At 36.8% G+C, this 19,033-nt stretch overlaps 1 protein-coding gene and 1 pseudogene across 5 annotated transcripts in view; both read right to left on the bottom strand.

Moving 5' to 3' along the window:
• ALS2 (alsin Rho guanine nucleotide exchange factor ALS2) overlaps positions 1-19,033 on the bottom strand; it is a 73,752-nt gene that overhangs the window by 48,141 nt on the left and 6,578 nt on the right. For 4 of the 5 annotated variants that reach the window (XM_033111512.1, XM_033111515.1, XM_033111513.1 and 1 more), the window contains 4 exons: positions 10,051-10,123; positions 8,478-8,632; positions 3,688-4,625; positions 505-862 (listed from right to left, as the gene is read on the bottom strand). In XM_033111512.1, the coding sequence (XP_032967403.1) occupies positions 505-862; positions 3,688-4,625; positions 8,478-8,632; positions 10,051-10,070 (1,471 nt within the window). In that variant the 5' untranslated portion in view covers positions 10,071-10,123. Of the gene's footprint in view, positions 1-504; positions 863-3,687; positions 4,626-6,415; positions 6,515-8,477; positions 8,633-10,050; positions 10,124-19,033 lie in introns of those variants that run through there. The other variant, XM_033111516.1, reaches the window with a different exon arrangement.
• LOC117026381 (uncharacterized) lies at positions 15,850-15,982 on the bottom strand (annotated as a pseudogene).

Raw genomic sequence — 19,033 nt, 5'->3', positions numbered from 1 at the left:
GACCATTGAGCCACTGGCCACTAATATAACTGCCGCGGCTAGTTATATTGGGGAGTCGAGTCGAGGAGAGTCGAGGGGAGTCAAGGAGAGAGTCGGTCAGTTGGCAGCAAAGCGGGCAGCAGGTCGCACGTCGTGTGAATCCAGCCTCCAGTGAGACTATAGTGGTATGACTCCCCTACCTATGGCTCCATGGGTGTTCTTTTTTGGCCTCACCCCATCCTGCATTCTTATGTGGGGAGCTGGAGCGGAGACCCCGCAGGCCACCCCGCGTGACAAGCAATCATCATGAAAGTTACTTTCTAAAGTTATTTCTAAAGCAGACAAAAACATAACTAACTTTTAAAACCACCTATGATGACCAAAATTAAATACATTTTTAACATTTGAATTATGTCAGCTTCAGCAATTAGGAAAGCTAATTCATTACCATATAGCACGTGATTGATGTCAGGAACATTTTGGAGTCAGCAAAAGTCAATTCACAAAACCTGGCTATTTCCTTACCTTGTGACAACAATCCAGGGAGGGAGAGTCTTCGGCTGCCTCCCTCTGATTCTTCTTCTCTGATATCCACAAGACTTGAACTTTTCTTTCCTTGCATTGACTCCTGTTTAACCTGTTCTTCTCTGCTATCTTTCAGACCTTCTGGGCCTATGGAAGTACTCCCTGCCTGAGCTCCAGTTTCACAAGGGGCTGTACTGTAAAAGTTCATAACTTTCTTAAGAGACAAGGCCCCAGCTTCATATGTAGCAGCCACTCTCACACCAACGGCAGATGCACAAGAAACCACAAGGCTGTTTAGCGCTGAGGTGCTTGTGGTTGGTGGGCTGTGAAGATTGGGAATTGCTTCTTCCATAAGAGGCTGAAATAAATACACATAGAAAAGCATATAAAAACACAATCCCGTATACAAAAAGCAATCAATAAAATATGGTTTAACATCTATCATTATTTACAAATAGAAGTATCTAAAACAAAGGTCTCTTTATCTCCAACTTAAAGATAAGTCTTCTTGAGCATGGATTTAACACATTGTATGGCAGTGAGTACACCAAACACAGCTCCTCATCAAAAGTACTTCTTTTTGTTTGAGCGTTGTATATTTCCATGGTGTTTAAAAATAAACCCCAGCTTCTTTTATTAAATTAAGCACAGTAAAAGGGGAGAGGAGAAAAAAGGTATGAAAAAACGCAGTCTTTAATACGAAATGCACTGTGACAGCTCTGGATAGAAGGTTGAAAAGATGAAAGTTTTATTATTGATCCCTTTTAGGAAAATTTACACAGAATGTTACCAAGAAAAATCAGAAAAAAATTATTTCTAAAAAAAGGCTTTTCCTAAAATGTTTTATAAATGGAAATTTACATACAGCATTTATAGGTAGAAAAATAAGTTATACCTCTGTCTGTCAGCCCCTAAATTATACTCATGTTCAAGTCCTCTACTGTCTCCTCAGTGAGTTATTTTCCATGACCCAAGGGCTAGGTAAACTGAAGGATTACCTTTGTTCTTGCTAACAGAGAGTAAATGTGGGAGGTTAATAATTAAACATTTGGAACCAATGTTCTTAGTGTTATTCATTGCTGTATTAGAGAGTCAAAATAAGTTTTCTAATATTTTAGTGAAAAATTAATTGACATTTATTTTGGGCTATTAAGCATCATTGTTTACTAAAAAGGAAAGTCATTAAATGTATCTACTAAAAGTCATTAAATGTATCTACTAAACACATACACAAAAAGCTTTTGGCTTATCAGCATAGGTCACAATAAACAATTTGCTTCATATACTACCCCAAGGTCCCAAAGGGTATACTGGTATATACATTCCTAAATTTACCCTAAACTAAAAACCAACCCTCCTGTTGACTAGTATAGTGCATGACATATAGTAGGTACTCAAAACATTTGTTGAATTAAATACAGAATTCAGAAAAGCCTTTTCTGTACAAGTATCTTTAATTAAAATATTCAACAAAATAAATACACCATGTAAAACAAAAGACAAATACAAAGTTTATAATTTACTTGGTGATACATTCCCCATGATAACTTGTTCAGAAGAACTAGCATCATTATTTCCACCCTTTGTTTACAAAGGCTGGTAATAGAAGCAGCGATGGTATTTAGGGGTGACTATTTTAGGGCTCTCTTACCATTAGGTTAAAAAAAAAAAATCACAAAACTCTACTTTATATAAACTTTAAACTATTGTTCTAACTGGCTCTTCTACTTAATTATATTTAGCAATACAGAAAATAAACAAAACAAAAATACATAGCTAGCAATTCTGATGAAAGATATAATTTTAGGAGTTCCAGTCCACCAATAATAAAATTCAATAGTGAGATATAGGCTACACTGCCAGATAGTTGGGTTTATCTCACAAAAGTAAGATACCTTTTCAGTTATATCTGGCCAGAAGAGAAAAAGCTTGTCCTAAGCCACATAAATTCCTAATGAATTAGCTGTATGATTGAGACACTATTTGCAAAATTGAATTAAATTTACATAAACACACATTGCCAAAACTAGCATAGGTAACAAAAACATTAAATGTTTAAGAAAACAAGTCCAAAGAAAAATGCAATTGCAATGGTGATAATCTAGTAATCAAATAAACTGTATACAATAAACTGTTAACTTCAATTTAATTAGAGGAATGACTTTTAAAAAGTCAAAGTCAAACTTTTTTTATAACATGTATAAGTCTAGAAATTGTCTACATCCATTCCTGTTAAATTATTATTGTTTTGTTTATACTTTTATAATACCTTCCTCCATATGGCTTATTCTTAATTTTTTTTAAAAAATCAAATATCCACAAGGTTCTGTGAATAGACTGTGAAATAAAAACTGTTTTTAAAAACACCTCTACGCTATGTTTTCATTCTGACATAGTAAACAAGAATAAAGAATCAAAAGGCTATGTCATTTCAATAACCTGAAAAAACACCCCTTTTTACGATTAGACATTTTTGTTTTCTTAGCTTAGAGTTTTGGTAAAGCAAAATTAAAAGGCTTACCCTAAGAGTGAAAAACCGATTATCCCTTTAGAACAATTTATTTTAAGCAGGGAAATAAGCTTTCATAATGAGAGTAGTTTAAATAAGATGAAGAAAACATTCACCACCACTACGCTTCCAAAAAAGCCCAGTAAGGACCACAGGTATAACTGAAAAAAATTTGAACAATATGTAATGCCAGTAAGGTTTTTTTTTTCAAAGTCCACCTATAATTGAAGGGTCCACCACATATAGCAACCTTTCTGATAAAAAAGGAACGGGCTTCTCTCTACAGAACCTGAAGAATGTACAAATACAGGTCAGAGGAATCTTTGTGAACATATAGTTATATTAGGTTAAACTACTGAAGGGCCCATCAAAATTCAGTACCTTAGTCATGGTGGGAAAATACTAGGGAAAAAAACAAATGGGATTTTGCTACTTAAAAAACAAGCCCAGCGTGGCATCTTTCAACATCATAAAGGGCCAGAATTTGAACTTAAAGAATAATTTTGAATTAATCCAGGTTTTTCCTTGTCTAGGTTTAGATGATGAGAGAGATTTATAGTCAAATTCAAAAAATAAAAAGTGCTATCAAGCCTTAGGCATTTTCAAGTTTCTAAAGAAAAACTGAGATAGTTCAACTCCAGAAATAGCTTTGTATTAAAAAATTTAGCAGGTACCTGAGATGGCTTTGGCTTTTCATCGTTCTCTGAGTTCTCTCTTATTGAGTGATCTGACAGTTTCTGCACATATTCATTTACTGCCTGAGTATCAGGATAGCATGGTATATTTCCGGCAGAAGACATTTCAGCTGCTTTCACGTTGTCTTGTTGGGAGGAAATGGCATCACTCCTTGTGGTCTGAACATTTGCAGCATTCAGTTTGGTAGCTACAGGCAGATCATTTTCTACAAGAGTGTTTTCAAATACTTCTCCCTGGCTGTCAAGGGTTTCAGTGGAGGGGCTGGTGGCAGTGTTGGCCTGGTTTTCTGTCTGGGATTCTGACAGGGTCACACCTAACGGGCAACAATGACTATCTGATATAATCACATGATCTTCTTTGTCAGTCATAGTAATTAAGAGCTGGCTGCACTGGTTGCACCTTTCAGGGACTGGCTTCAGATCCTGGGAAGGGAGACATTGTACAAGGGCTAAGCTGTGGAACGCACCACAGGCAACCTGTAGCACTACACGCCCAGCAAGATGTTCCACCTTCTGTGGCTTTGTCACTGGAAAAGTAGTGGTAATGAGACCCAGCTGACAACCAGTACCCCATGACCAAATCTCTCTGCTTATGGACAATGCCAGAGTATGCTCCTCGCCACAAGCCAACTGCAAAATCCTGACTGCTAACAAAGGACTGGTCTCAGAATCAGAAATGCTGACAGGACTAGGTTCTGGAACATACTGCTGATTAGCTACTGCACACTGGCCAGCAGAGTTCTCTCCCCACATGTATGCTACGCCACTTTCTGTCACTGCTCCACTGTGAAAACTCCCCGCTGCCACAGTAACAACATATTGCCCAACCAGGGCATTTTCTAGAATGGGAGTACTCGGACAAATCTCTGCTGGTTCACTTCTCCAGGGAAGAGTCCCAAAGCTGTAGACCGCACCATCTGAAAGTTTAAAAAAAAAAAAAAAGAGTTTGTGAAATTAACTAGAAATTTTATCAGAAAACTTTGAATCCCCTCTAGGTTTAACAAAATAGGGTTGTTGTTTTTTATTTTTTCGAAAGCACAGTGTAGAGATTTGGTTCAAGCATATAATATTCCAAACGTATTCATCTTTTAATAAATAACATCTTTTAACATTCTGAAATATAGTGAGAATTTCTACAGATTGCAGGAGGTATTGTTCCTTTCTTTCAGCCTCATCCTAAAATCTCTAGTAGCGATCCACTACTAATGGCTACCATTGTAGGCTATTACAGAAGCATATTCCAAGCATTCAAAGACAAAACGATCATGACAAGATAAAATAAGTAGAAGATAAAATGACACACTGCTAATATCTACAACATTCGCTACTACTGAATAAGTCAGAGAAGTAGAAAATTTATGCAATAGCACAAAAATATTAGAGATTCATTTTGGCCAAAATTAAAAAATTAGCTTTCAGGGGCAGCCGGATGGCTCAGTTGGTTAGAGCGCGAGCTCTTAACAAGAGGGTTGCCAATTCCCACATGGGCCAGTGAGCTGCGCCCTCCACAACTAGATTGAACACAACAAGCTGCTGCTGAGCTGCCATAGGGGCGGCCGGATGGCTCAGTTGGTCAGAGCACAAGCTCTTAACAACAGGTTGCCGTTTCATTCTCCCATGGGATACTGGGCTGCACCCCCTGCAACTAAGATTGAAAACAGTGACTGGACTTGGAGCTGAGCTGAGCCCTCCACAACTAGATTGAAGGACAACAACTTGGAGCTGATGGGCCCTGGAAATACAAAACAAATCAAAACAAAAAAACACACTGTTCCCCAATATTCCCCAATAAAAAATGTTTTTTTTTAAAAAAGAAGGAAATTAGCATTATACCTCCAGGTTGTACAGAAATTACCACTGTTAACAAGATGTGGCTATCTTCATGTTGTGTACCATATTATGTATAATTTTTAAATGTTATATATAAAATATAGTCATGAACTACTTATAACCAGAATACATTCTGAGGGCCAGCCTGGTGGCTCCAGGCGGGTGGAGCTCCGTGCTCCTAACTCCGGGGGCTGCCGGTTCAATTCCCACATGGGCCAGTGGGCTCTCAACCACAAGGTTGCCGGTTCGATTCCTCAAGTCCAGCAAGGGACGGTGGGCAGCGCCCCCTGCAACTAAGATTGAACACGGCTCCTTGAGCTGAGCTGCCTCCTGGATGGCTCAGTTGGTTGGAGCACGTCCTCTCTACCACAGGGTTGCCAGTTCGACTCCTGCAGGGGACAGTGGGCTGCGCCCCCTGCAACTAGCAACGGCAACTGGACCTGGGGCTGGGCTGCACCCTCCACAACTAAGGCTGAAAGGACAACAACTTGAAGCTGAATGGCACCCTTCACGGCTGAGATTGAAAGGACAACAACTTGACTTGGGGAAAAAAAAGGTCCTGGAGGTACACACTGTTCCCCAGTAAGGTCCTGTTCCCCTTCCCCAATAAAATCTTTAAAATAAAAAAAAAAAGAATACATTCTGAGAAATGCATTGTTAGGCGATTTCGTCATTGTGCGAACACCATACAGTACCCTTACACAAACCTAGGTGGTAGAGCCTACTACAAACCTAGGCTATATGGCATATAGTCTATTGTTCTGTAGGGGCGGAAAAATATTTTTCCCTCTCCCCTTCTGGGTTCTTTTGAGACATCCCTGTAACAAAAGACAGATTAATAGGAGAAAAACAAACAAAAGTTTAATAACATGTATACCTCCTGTACACATGGGAGAAACCCAGGAAAACTGAGTAATTCACCAAAATGACTGAATCCACCACTTTCAATATCACCTTCAGCTGAAGCCAAAAGATGCTGGGGTGGAGGGGAGTCAGTTATGGAAGTTACCAGGAAAAGCACAGTAAACAAGGATAAGATTGTTATGCAGATTTAAGTCATTGTCTTCTGCAGTAAGAGGTTCTACAGACAGAATGAAGAAATAAGCACTATTTTCCCCCCACAAAGCAGCAATTGAGTTGATGATGAAAAAGAAATACATACTTTATCTTTGATCTATTATACATAGCAGATATATTTATACATTTAAGTCCCTATATCATGTATATAAGGAAGAACACAATAGCGGCTAGAGGAAAGATATAAACTTTTATTAGGGAATTTCGTCTGGATAAAGACTATTGAGAAAATAAGCTCACTGGTTAAAATCGTTAAAAACTTTCTTCCCAAATGATATAGCAATATACATTTGCAACAGCTCACCAACTCTTTCAATTGACATTATTCCACTAGAGAGAGCAATACTGCAAAGAAATGGATATTTAGACCCCCCCCCTTGGTCTAACTTGGAGAACCTCAAAAATAGTGAATCAATGAAGTGTCCTCATTGAATTATGAGCTAATGGTCAAATTAAAGAGAGACAATGAAGCTTGAAAATTCTTAGCATTCAATCAGTACCATTTTCTCATCTAAAAAAGCACTGGGGAACTTTTTTCCATTTCAAACTACTACATACTTGTGTGAGATGAGTTTTTTGTGTGACTTTGACACTAAAACCAGAACAGTGATAAAAACCAGAATAGTGAAACTTAAAACATGAACATTGATAAGCTATATACTTTTTAAAAGTTTTCCCTCAGTTTCCCAGCCTTTCAGGTATGATTCTAGATGTTTAAAGATAGTTATGTTCATAAAGGTTCCTAAATATCCTACAGAAGGGCTAATAAAACAGTAACAGAATTCCACTTATACGTGCTTGAGAACTACATATTTTAAACCCAAAGGTATGCACTGAATATAGTTTACATTTTTAAAATAAAGCTTTTTCCAAATTCTGGCCTACTATAACAATGTATTATTACATATTATTATAATAAAAGTTATGTAATAATAAAGTGAAATCCAAGTTAACCCCGTAAAACCACCAATTTAAGCTTTATTTCCTAGAATTTGTCTTCCCATAGTTTCTATGAGAAAAACACCAAAGCATTAGTGAATACTTAATAAATGCTTACAAAGCAGAAATTTATAAATTAGTGAAGTTGATGGCAGTCCTGGCCCAAATCAAATTTGCCATGATTGAGCTGGTAAACTGCCACAAAAATTAGAGATAGCTCTCTACATAAATTATAGCCTATGTTTCTATTTTTTATAGATTTATAGATTTTATTACATGTTCTTATGAGCTGCTATTTATTCCTCAGAAAACTGTAGTGAGACGAGATATAACCAAGTAGCTTAAAAAGCAGGCTTTGAAATCACACTCTCTGGGTTCCCATCCTATCTCTGACATTCTAATACACATGTATGCTTAGAGAAATTATTTAACCTGACCTTCAGCTTCCTCATCTGTGAAGTGGGGATAATAATAGTAGCTACCTCATAAGGTGGCTGTGGAGACTCAAAGAAATAATACATATAAAGTGCTTAGTGCAGTGGATAACACCTATAATTGTTTAATGATAAACATTAGCTATTATTAGCATTTTTATTCTGATACATTTTAATGAATAAAGAAGGTACAGCAAAAGAGTCTCTGAATAGGTAATCTTTCAAAAAAGTTAGTTTTTCATGTACTTATTGCTATAAAATTTAAAAACTATAATTCTCCCTTTTATTCTAGTTTTGGTATATCTTAAATTTAAGAACTAATCTGATTTCTGATAAAGGGAGTAAGAACGTATTTTGTAAACCAAAAGAGTATAAGCTCCAGCAAAGTTCATTAAGAACACCTGGTATCCAGTAACTCTTTTACCTGCTCTTACACTCAGGCATTATGTCAGTTTCAGTTAGTATTTGTTAAGCCATTGTTTTCAATACCTTCAGTCAGAAGAATTCCATGTTTCACGCCAAGGGCCGCTTGAAGAACAGTCTTTCCTCCCCAGCCTGGCAATCTCTCTGGTGTTACAGAACAGGATCCTGCCTTCCAGATATGGACCAGGCCTCTTTCTTTGGATCCTTCTGCCTCTGTTGAGCTACAAATATCAAGAAAAATCACTTAAGTGTTCCTGCAATTCAGGGCTGTATCTTTTGTTCTTAATATTTTCATGAGATTTGTACCTTTTACCAGCAAACGGGATCAGCACACTGATAATTTAACTAGGCTTTGGTTATGACACAGGAGTTAGAGATAAAACAACAAGTTACATTAAAGGCTTGAGGATAATCTAAACCCAGAAATTACTTTATCTAAGAAGCAAACAAAAGCTGGGCTATATTTTGAAGTTTTATGATTTAGTAGCATAAAATTTCAAGATTCTAATTACTCAATACATTAACTCCTTGTTTAGATATTAAAATTAAAACATGTCCCAAGTTGAAGTCTTATTTTACAATTTTAATTTTTTTTAAAGTTTTTATTGGGGAATATTGGGGAACAGTGTGTTTTTCCAGGATCCATCAGCTCCAAGTCAAGTTGTTGTTTTCAGTCTAGTTGTGGAGGGCACAGCTCACTGGCCCATGTGGGAATCGAACCAGTGACCTTGGTATCATGAGCGCTGTGATCTAACCAACTGAGCCAACTGGCCGCACCGTACAATTTTAATTTTTAATGTGGCAAAAAGTATTTGATGAGAAAGAAGGAATAAGGATCCATATTTCACTTTACACTGAGTTTAAACTGTATAATTGCTATTTAAAATTTTACGAACCAAATTTATAACAGGTACCAGCAAAATCCTTCAAGCTTTACTCACATTCTAGCTAAAGAATTCTATCCATCTTATGACTGTGGTTCAAAGAACACAAAGCACACAGCTGCATAAAACGACCATATTCCAACTGCCTCCCCTTCTAAGAAAAGGGTCTATTAAGATATCCTGGGATTCCTTTATACTAAGTTTTCCTATGTGTCACCACTGATTGTACATTTTTTTCATACTCTTTTTTTTCCTAGAACACTGATGTCAATACTTTAATGACCAGAAGCTTTTTAAATCTTATTTCATAATATCTAGGAATTTCTCTACTTTTGTTAAATAATATTTCTCTAAATTGTAAATAGGCATGACCCCAGTTTCATGGAAGGGAAGCCACAATCTTAATCTTCCTTTTAAAATAACATCCATGACAAGTTTTCAAGGATAGAAGATGATTACAATTAATAAGGCTATTTCTGAAAACTGAAAATTACTTGTGAGAAAAATGGCTTCGAAACCTTTAAAACAAATGAAGACTTTTGTAACTTTTAGAAGCATAAGATAGGAACTAGCAGCAAAGCTTATCACTAATCAGCTTTATTTTAATATCTTTCTCTCTTTACCAATCAACACAAAAGTCACTATTTCTGCTAAACAATCATCAAGAAAATTAAAGTGAAGACAGGCTACACATACATGGAATTGTTTGTTGTGTTTTCCTAGAAGGATAGGGGAGAAAGAAGAAACGGTTTTACCTTCTCTTCTTTGAGTCCATCAGTCAGTGGGAGCGCTCCATCACCAAATCATTTCCTCTTTGCATTTAATGACCTAAATGGCAAAACACAGGTAAGCACAAAGAGCAGTAAAAGAATACTTTGCTATTTTATCCCACAGATGGAAGGAAAAAAAAAAAAAGGGCAGCCCTCTAACAAGTGCACATTCACTGGGCAATAAATATGCACTGGAACTATTTAAACTATTTCATATCCTGGCTTCCAGAATGGAATATCTAGACTGAGCCTTCCCACTGAGCTTATAAAAATGCCTGTTGACTGTCAAATGTAATGTCAAGGGAAGAAAAGACTAGCTACAATTATACTGTACTTGGTCAGGCGACAGATTTGTTTGGTTTATTTTTTATTATAAAGAAGGCAGTTTTCAATCTGAAAAACTCAATGTGTTAAGTTCATTTCATAAACATTAAGATTACTTTTTAAATGCTTCTGGAACACGTGAATATTTAAATACCAATTAAGTAAGAAAGAATTTCTAAAATCTCTTCAGTAAGGTATCAAATTCAAGTAGTTTGAATTTACATTTTTCAGTAATGCACACAAAATATTGTATCATTAAAACACAAAGTTTTCCACTTATTGGAACTAGCAGTATTTTCCCCAAATAAACCTTAATTCAAAACCATAATCCAAAGGGCTGAAAGAGAGGTTTGAATTTTAAAATATGCTTTAAAATCAACCATTAAAGAGAAAAGAGCTATATGAAAATTATGGTACAAACATCATGACCTATCAGTTCAGAAACTCAATGTTTAGTAAAGAGAAATAAACAGACAGAAATGCTCACTGCAATTCAACTACGAAAGTCACATTTTTAAGGGCATCAAAACTCATGGAAATAAAGACAATGAGGTTTTATTTGTATGAACCATAAAAATACTGGGGCCAAATTTATGATTTTTTTCTGCAGAAAGATACGGCATGGTCACTGCTCTGAAAACAGCCCGTCCCGGCAGGAGTGATGTAAGATCCATCTGTTTACTCCAGGTTGCCAGTGAATTCTTACGGTTTCCCATCTGTGTATCTGGAGGAAATTACTCTTTACCTAATGCTTATTTTAGAAAGATTTTGAATCATTCAAAGTTGGATGAAGGGTACTAACTATGTAAACAAAAGATATCTGAATAGATTGAATACATGCTATTAATGTAATAAATACAATTAAGTGGCGCTATGCTTTGTGGGTGATAGTTATTAACTTTTAGTAAAATGGACTAAAGAGAAATTGGTGTACAGAGAAATGTACTAAAGAGAATGGTATACAGAGAAATTCTGAAGCCAGATCTAACTTGTGTATCTATCAGAGATCAAGGAGTAACTGTTGCCTTGATTCAAGTTAAACAACACCCAGCAGAAACCAGAGAACTCCTCTGGGAGGCTGTGGAAGCGCATGACACACTTGACAACTGATTAACTGTATGTCAGTTGACTTTTGTCCTACTGCCTGACACTCAAAAATATTGAGAATTTTTTGGTAAAGTGAATAAAAAAGTCAAATCTTTCTTCTATTTTAGTGTACTATTTTTGAATACAGAGTTTTCTTAAAGGGGATTTCAACCTACACCATATAATTTCACACCACCGCTCATTTTTTTCAAATCCAAATGGAATTAAAATTCTACAAACTGTTTCACAACTTTCTTTTGTGAGTTACTACGTAGGTTAGGCAGAAAAATGGTCCCAAAGACGCCCTCGTCCTAATGCCCACAACCTGTGAATATGTTAGGTTACATGGCAAAGGGAAATTAAGGTTACTAGTCAGCTGCCCTCAAGATAGGGAGATTATCTAGCTTATCCTGATGAAATTAAGAGTCCTTAAAAGTGCAAGAGGGAGGCAGAAGGAGAGAGAAAAAGAGATGTGATGATGGAAGCAGGGTCAGAGAGATGCTACATTGCTCATTTTCAAGATTTGGGGGGAGGAGATAACCAAAGAATGTGGATGGCCTCTAAAAGCTGGAAAAGGTTAAGGACTGGATTCTCTCCTATAGCCTGCAGAAAAGGATGCAGCCCTGCTGACACCTTGATTTTAGCCCAATGAGACTTGTCTGACCTTTAACCTAAAGAACTGTAAAATAATAAATCTGAGTTATTTCAAGCCACTAAGTGTGTAGCAATTTGGTACAGTAGCGACAGAAAGCTAGCTAATATACTATTTCAGAGACAGCTTTCTGAATCAATATTTATAGACCTATCTCATTTTGTTTTAATGGTGGTTAACGTTTGACTTCTTCCAAGAAGACATGTCTGCCTGAAATTTCAACAGGGCAATGAGAAAAACAGAAAAGACTGCAAAGGAAACATAACTAAAAAGGAATATTGCAGCTAAATATGGGAAGCTTGTATCATTAAGTTTTACCTCATGTACTTAAATATAAGTGGCATTTACCAACTCCATTTACTCTAACATTCTTTCTCAATTATGTATCCATACAGAAAAAGTAAATGAAAAAATTGTTTTTCTAATATTTTATGATCCCCTCTCCAGAAAATCTGTAAGACTTGCCTCAACCATTCAAATAGCATTTAAACTTCCTTATGTTTTTAGTGCTTCACACTTTGAATAGTTATAAAATGGCCTAATCATGTGGCTTCTGCTGGGGATATTTCTCCCCAGGTATCCTTGAAGGTCCTCACTCTAGATTCCTTTGTGGGACAGGATCCCTGTACTCTGCTCTGACACAGAAGCTGTGGGATGTTGTACAGAGTCAGAAAATGTGGGGTCCTCTTTTTCCTTGCATTTCCAGAGATCAATGACATCTGTAAAATAAGCAAAATAGATTCTAGCATCCCCTCCAGGTATTACGTTCTATGAACAACAGAACAAAGCCAGCTTTATTTTAAAAGTATACCACGCTATACTTCAAATTATCTGCTTCACAGTGAAATGTGAAGTAATTAAACTCTCAGATGATGGCCCTTTAACACAAAGAGCAAACCTTGGTTCTGAATGAATTGACTCCAATTTTAGATCCCACTGGACACACACCCTCCTGTTACATTTAACAGAGAAAAATAAGCTATCTTACATGCAGACGATATGATTTTAACACCATGATCTAGGAGTGCCCTAAAAAAATTCTGGCCTAGATGTCCTAAGTATTGCCAGAAAGAAAGGCTACAAACTACCTACAGGTCCATAATACTTTACCCAGAAATCCAAAGTCCAAAACCTGAGAAACGGAAAGTTTTTTCATAACTCTTCTGGTGGCAAAATCTAATCTGATCTGAACTCATCTGACAGCAAAACCTGACCTGAACTAACGTGGGGTTATTTAGTTTTTACCCCTTTAGTGTAAATATTCGTATATTTTGCTGCAGAAATATTAATATGATTATGGGATGGTACCAAAGGTCCCACAGGAAGTGTTATATGTAGTTTATGCACCATATTATAAAGATTAAAAAAATCCTGAATTTCAAAACATATTTTGCCTCAAAGATTACAAAAAAGGGACTAGGAACTTGTATTCTAAAACAAAAACTATCATTTTTGGTAGGGGTCCCCAACTTTGAATTATTTTATACTTCAATTAGTTTCTTTTATGTACTTCAAACATCAACTTCATCTTGGAGAGTACACTAGAAAGTTGCATTGCTTACAAGACATTCTATAGGTGCTTTAATGATTTATTTTTAATGGTGATGATTTACGTTTCAAAAGTCTTAAATCAGTTTTATGGTAAACATTCTCATATATGGTGTCCAAATTAATTTTGCAAGGAATATCCTATACTCGCTTGGATCATCTTCTCAGTGGGAGGAGGTCTGAGCTCTTTAATTTCATACAGGGCTGTCAATTTGGTAGAAAGAAAGAGGTAAATGAATGACAGCAGTGCTTTGTCCTAGAACAACTAGGACTTGGTCATGTATTAGACATAGGCGGGGACAGAGGAAAAGGGGGTATCAAAAATGATCTGTAGGTTCTGCCTTGAACAACTATGTGTTGGTGGTCCCATTTACTGAAATGGGGAAGAGTGAAAGAGAGGATTCTGAAGTAGAAGATATGATTCCGGTGAGATAAAAAAATTTTTATTTTAAGTTCAAGATGCCTGTGAGAAATCAAAGAGCACATGTCAAGTAATTAGATGATATATGAGTATGGAGTTCAGAAGAAAGGTCTCAACTACAGATAACAGACTTGGGAAGGCATACGGATAATATCTGAAACCAAGACAATGGGTAATATCACTGGCGTGTGTATTAAGAGAAAGGAAAGCCAAAGGTCAAGATGTAAGGAGCTCCGGCACCTCGGTGGGACAGGATGAAGAACAAAGGAAAATGACTGAGGTGAGAAGTGGCCTGAGAGGCACGAGGAACACGAACACATAAGCGAAGCAGAGAGTGTTTCCAGCAGAAACAACTGGTCAATAGGTCAGTGCAGCTGGGATTTATAAGATGAGAACTGAAAAGTGTCCACTGGATGTGCCAACACAGATATCACTGCTGAGCACGGCCACAGTTTCAGTGCTGTGAGAGGGGACTGAAATCCAGACCGGAGTAGCTTGGCTATAAATGGGAGGTAAGGACATGAAAATAAAGTTCATGTAATTGATTCTTTTGAAAAATGCTGTTGAAATGTCAAACAGAGAAATGGAACAGTACCTGGAGAGAAATGTGAAGATCAAGGGTGTGTTTTTTTGTGTGTTGGGAGAGGGGAATGAGAGATCGTTGAATATGTTTGCAGGACAATGACATCGATCCTACATGCAAGGGAGATAAGGACAGAGGGCAGAACCAAAGTCCTGCACAAACTGAAAGAGGATAACATCCAGAACATGTGGTGGGATTGATCTTTCATAAAAGGCAGGGTCTACATTTTTAAAAGAAAGGAAACTACAGGTAAAGATATAGGCAGGATTATAGATTTTGTGGTGGGAGGATAAGAGTCCCATATGATGGCACCTGTAACTGACTAGAAGTTCACAGTACGAGATGTGATCAAAAAATACAGTGAATGTTTAAATTTTAAAAAAGTTATTACAGTAAAAGGCACATTGCCATTAATCCCTGTCAAAATACTTCCCCTTGCTTTGAACACACTTATCCCATAGTTCTTGCCACTGTCTGAAGCAGTTCTGGAAGTCCTCTTTCATGAGGGTCTTTTGTTGTGCTCTCATGGCTGCCTCGATGTCCTGAATCAATTCAAAATGTTTACCTTTCATAGTCATTTTGACTTTGGGGAAGAGCCAGAAGTCACACGGTGCCAGACCCGGTGAATAAGGTGGATGAGGACACACAATAATGTTTTTATTTGATAGATACTGCCATACCAGAAGCGATGTGTGACAAAGAGCCTTTCCATTGTGATCAAAAAATATGGTGAATGCTGCTGTCGAGTGCCATTCAATGGGAAGGCAGGATCTTCAACATGACGAGCAGCGCGTCGAACCTTAGTAACAGTGTGTGACAAGTTTCAATTTGTTTGGCAGTCAGTCAGTGTGAGCTATGGTTGAAAGAAGGTGTGTTTTAAAGTGTGCTAAATCATCCTCCATCACAACAATGCTCCATGCCACATATCTCTTCTGGTATACAACAATTTCTGTCAAATAAAAACATTACGGTGTGTCCTCATCCCCTTTATTCACCAGATCTAGCACCATGCAACTTCTGGCTCTTCCCCAAAGTCAAAATGATTCAGGACATTGAGGCAGCCATGACAGCACAACTAAAGACACTCATGAAAGAGGACTTCCAGAACTGCTTCAGAAAGTGGCAAGAATGATGGGATAAGTGTGTTCGAAGTGAGGGGGAGTATTTTGAGGGGGATTAATGGCAATGTGTCTGTTAATGTAATAAATTTTTTTTATTTAAACATTAATCATATTTTTGATTACACCTCATATGTATGCTATGTATTCTACACTTGATCTTAGCCAAAAGGCCGAGAAGCGATATCTATTCTATGTATTCTAATATCACTCCTGGCTCCATTCATTCTGTTTCTTTATTTTATCTTGCCATATTTATACATTTTTGTAAACTACATTAAATACTTTCAGGAACAAGGCAGAATATAAATAACAATTTTTAATGAGAACAGAAATGTGTTAGTGGACTAATATCCTAAATACAAAGAGAAAAAATAAATTATGTAGGAGTCTATGTATTCATCTCTAGTAAACTTTATTCTCTGGATAAAGTCCTTTTGCCTTAATAATTTAGTGAAAGGTAAATTTTCAGTCATAAATATACTTTCAAATGCTTAAATTTCAACAACTAAAACCACATGTGTTTTTTTGTACCTATTTATGTTCCAGGTATGCTAATCTAAAACTTACATGGAAGCCAAAAATATCTTATTCCCTATTATTTCCCAGCTGCTTAACATAGTCCTGATATATAACAGGTACTCAGTAAATATCTATAGAGAGATTAGGCATTTATTTAAAAAAAAAAACAAGTTCCTGCTCTTAAGGAGTTTAACCTACAAGTATGGTCTGTCTTTCTGTCTAAAAGAATGATTCTCTATAAAGTAGGCACTACTGTCAAGGTATAAGAAAACTAACTTACAGTAGCAAACCTGGGACCTTCTACTCTGATTCTCCTGTCTCACTTACTGGTTTAAAATAGATGTGTCGATTAAAATAGTAAAATATTAGCAATGACTAACTGTAGTTACAACAGTAATGATATTAGTGTTTAGAATGACAAGACATTAAAATAGGAAGACAATAAAAATAATAATACAGAAGCAAACTGTACTATAATGCTCTAAAAGGAATTTGGCTATAGATTGAATCTGATATAAAACTACTACAGATTTCATGCAGTCATTTATACTCTAATTTTAAAGTCTGAGTTGACTGCATTTTATTGCAATGTAGTAACCAGAGTTTATATTTTATACTGTGAAGGTGGTAAACAATAATTTAAGACACTATGATATTTTACACATGGTACAGGCTTAATAAATATTTGCTTTTAGAGGCTCAAGCAATATGTTTACACAGAGATTAAAGCAACTTCTGACTCAAACAGCTGACTTACAACTAATCTATACATCAACAACTGCTACTTCCTGCATATCCTGCCTCCTAGGCCTTTATCAACCACTGCTGAAGGTCGAGGAACACTCACCTTGCAGTGAAGCCTTGACAAACCAATCACCATCAAAGGTCAAGGCCACTTCAAATGCAGCCCTCTCAGCTTTAATTGCTTCATCAGAGGCATTGTCTGATACCACTATGGGAGCTGGCTAGCCTCTTAAATACTGACCCAGAGTTCAGGGATTTGGTAAATTAACGTACTGAATAAAGTCAGTAGATTGACCTAAAAGTGCTTGTTATTTACAAATGTTGTTATTAATGAGATAATGCACTAAGTCACTGATTCAAAATATAAACTCATAGAGGTCATAAACTATGACTTATTCATCGGTATACTCTTGTACCCATAGCAAACACAACCTAGTGGCTACATTTGAGTACTCAATGAGACAGCCCTTGATCTTAAGTTCCATCTATGGACTTCCAGATGATACAGAAGATTTCTAGTGCCTGTAATAAAAGTCAGTATCAGACACAAAAGGAAAGTGTCATCTCATAGTAGAACCTCTCATACTTAATTTGCTAATGGTATTTCCTACAATGAAGATACTTTTATTTCATGTCACTTCACAAATGTTAGATAACCCAGAAAAGAATAGTCCTTTCTATTTAATAGTTGGAGACAGTTTCTGGTGCAATCAGGGACACCAAGGCTTCGTAGTCTTTTTTATGCCTGCTAATTTCACCTTGAAAATTACTAAAACTGCACTTTCCTGATTGCCAGAATCATCTAAAATGGATATTACCACGGAGGGGAGGTGGTAAACATGGTAAAATAAATGCCCAGCAATTCCTATTTAGCTCCTTTTTGTACCCACTGCATATTTTTAAAGTGCACTTTTCCAGATTACTAAAATTCCCGTGACATAATTTGATGGATATTGTAATACTAGCAATTGAATTTCAAATTCCTAGGTACTGCAATATTTTGTGCCTGTTATTAATGTTGGAGTATAATTTCTGACACAAACTGTTTACTCCTTTAATATTTTGCTATTCTTTTATTAAAATGGCCACAATTCTTTAAAGGCAATAGTAGTTCAAAGTATGTTTGCTAATTTTACCAATCAATAACATCCATTGATTAAGGATATCAAGATTGAGGCCACTAACTGAACAGGGAGTATACATGCCCAAAAATACTACTTTGGAGATGTATTTCATTTATTTTGAGAATGCTAATAACAGGTATTCTGGATTAAAAATGAAAATACTGTTTAACTCACAAGTTTAAATACTGAGGTCATATTAGAGATCAGCTATCAAATTAAGTGTTCACTACTCAATCATTTAGCACATTGTCATCACATTTACTTATTAATACCTGTAAAGAGATTTCCAGTCAAGATGGCACAGTACATAAACTCTATGCTTGCATCCTTTTATAACCACACAAAAATTACCACTAAACTACAGAAAAATCGTCATTGAGAATCAACTGAAGTCTAGCTGAACAGAAGTCCTACAACTCAGGATATACAGAAGAAGCCATGTCGAGACTAGGAGCAGTGGAGACACAGAATGGGCTGGTCCCACACTAGCAAGTGGCAGTTAAAAATCGGGAGGGATATCTCAGCTGCAGAGGTACTTCCTGAGGAGCAAGGGGTCCCAGTCCCACACCAGGCTCCCCAGCCCAGGATTCCAGTGTGGGGAAGAGAAGTCCCCACAACTTCTGGCTGTGAAAACCAGCAGAGATTGTGGCTGAGTGAGACGAAAGACTGGCTGCTGGAGTCCCAGGCATTCCTCTGAAAGGGCCTGCACATGGACTTAGTCACTCTGAACTCCAGCACTGGGGCAGCAGCTTGAAAGGTGCAAAAGACATATAGGGAGGAACTGAATTGTCTGGCTTCAGCACAAGGGCTGGAGGGACAGCTTTCTCCCAAAGAGAAGCTCTGGCA

Source organism: Rhinolophus ferrumequinum, chromosome 8 (assembly GCF_004115265.2).
Source record: "Rhinolophus ferrumequinum isolate MPI-CBG mRhiFer1 chromosome 8, mRhiFer1_v1.p, whole genome shotgun sequence".
Classification (NCBI taxonomy): domain Eukaryota; kingdom Metazoa; phylum Chordata; class Mammalia; order Chiroptera; family Rhinolophidae; genus Rhinolophus; species Rhinolophus ferrumequinum.
This window is presented reverse-complemented; position numbering and strand designations above follow the sequence as displayed.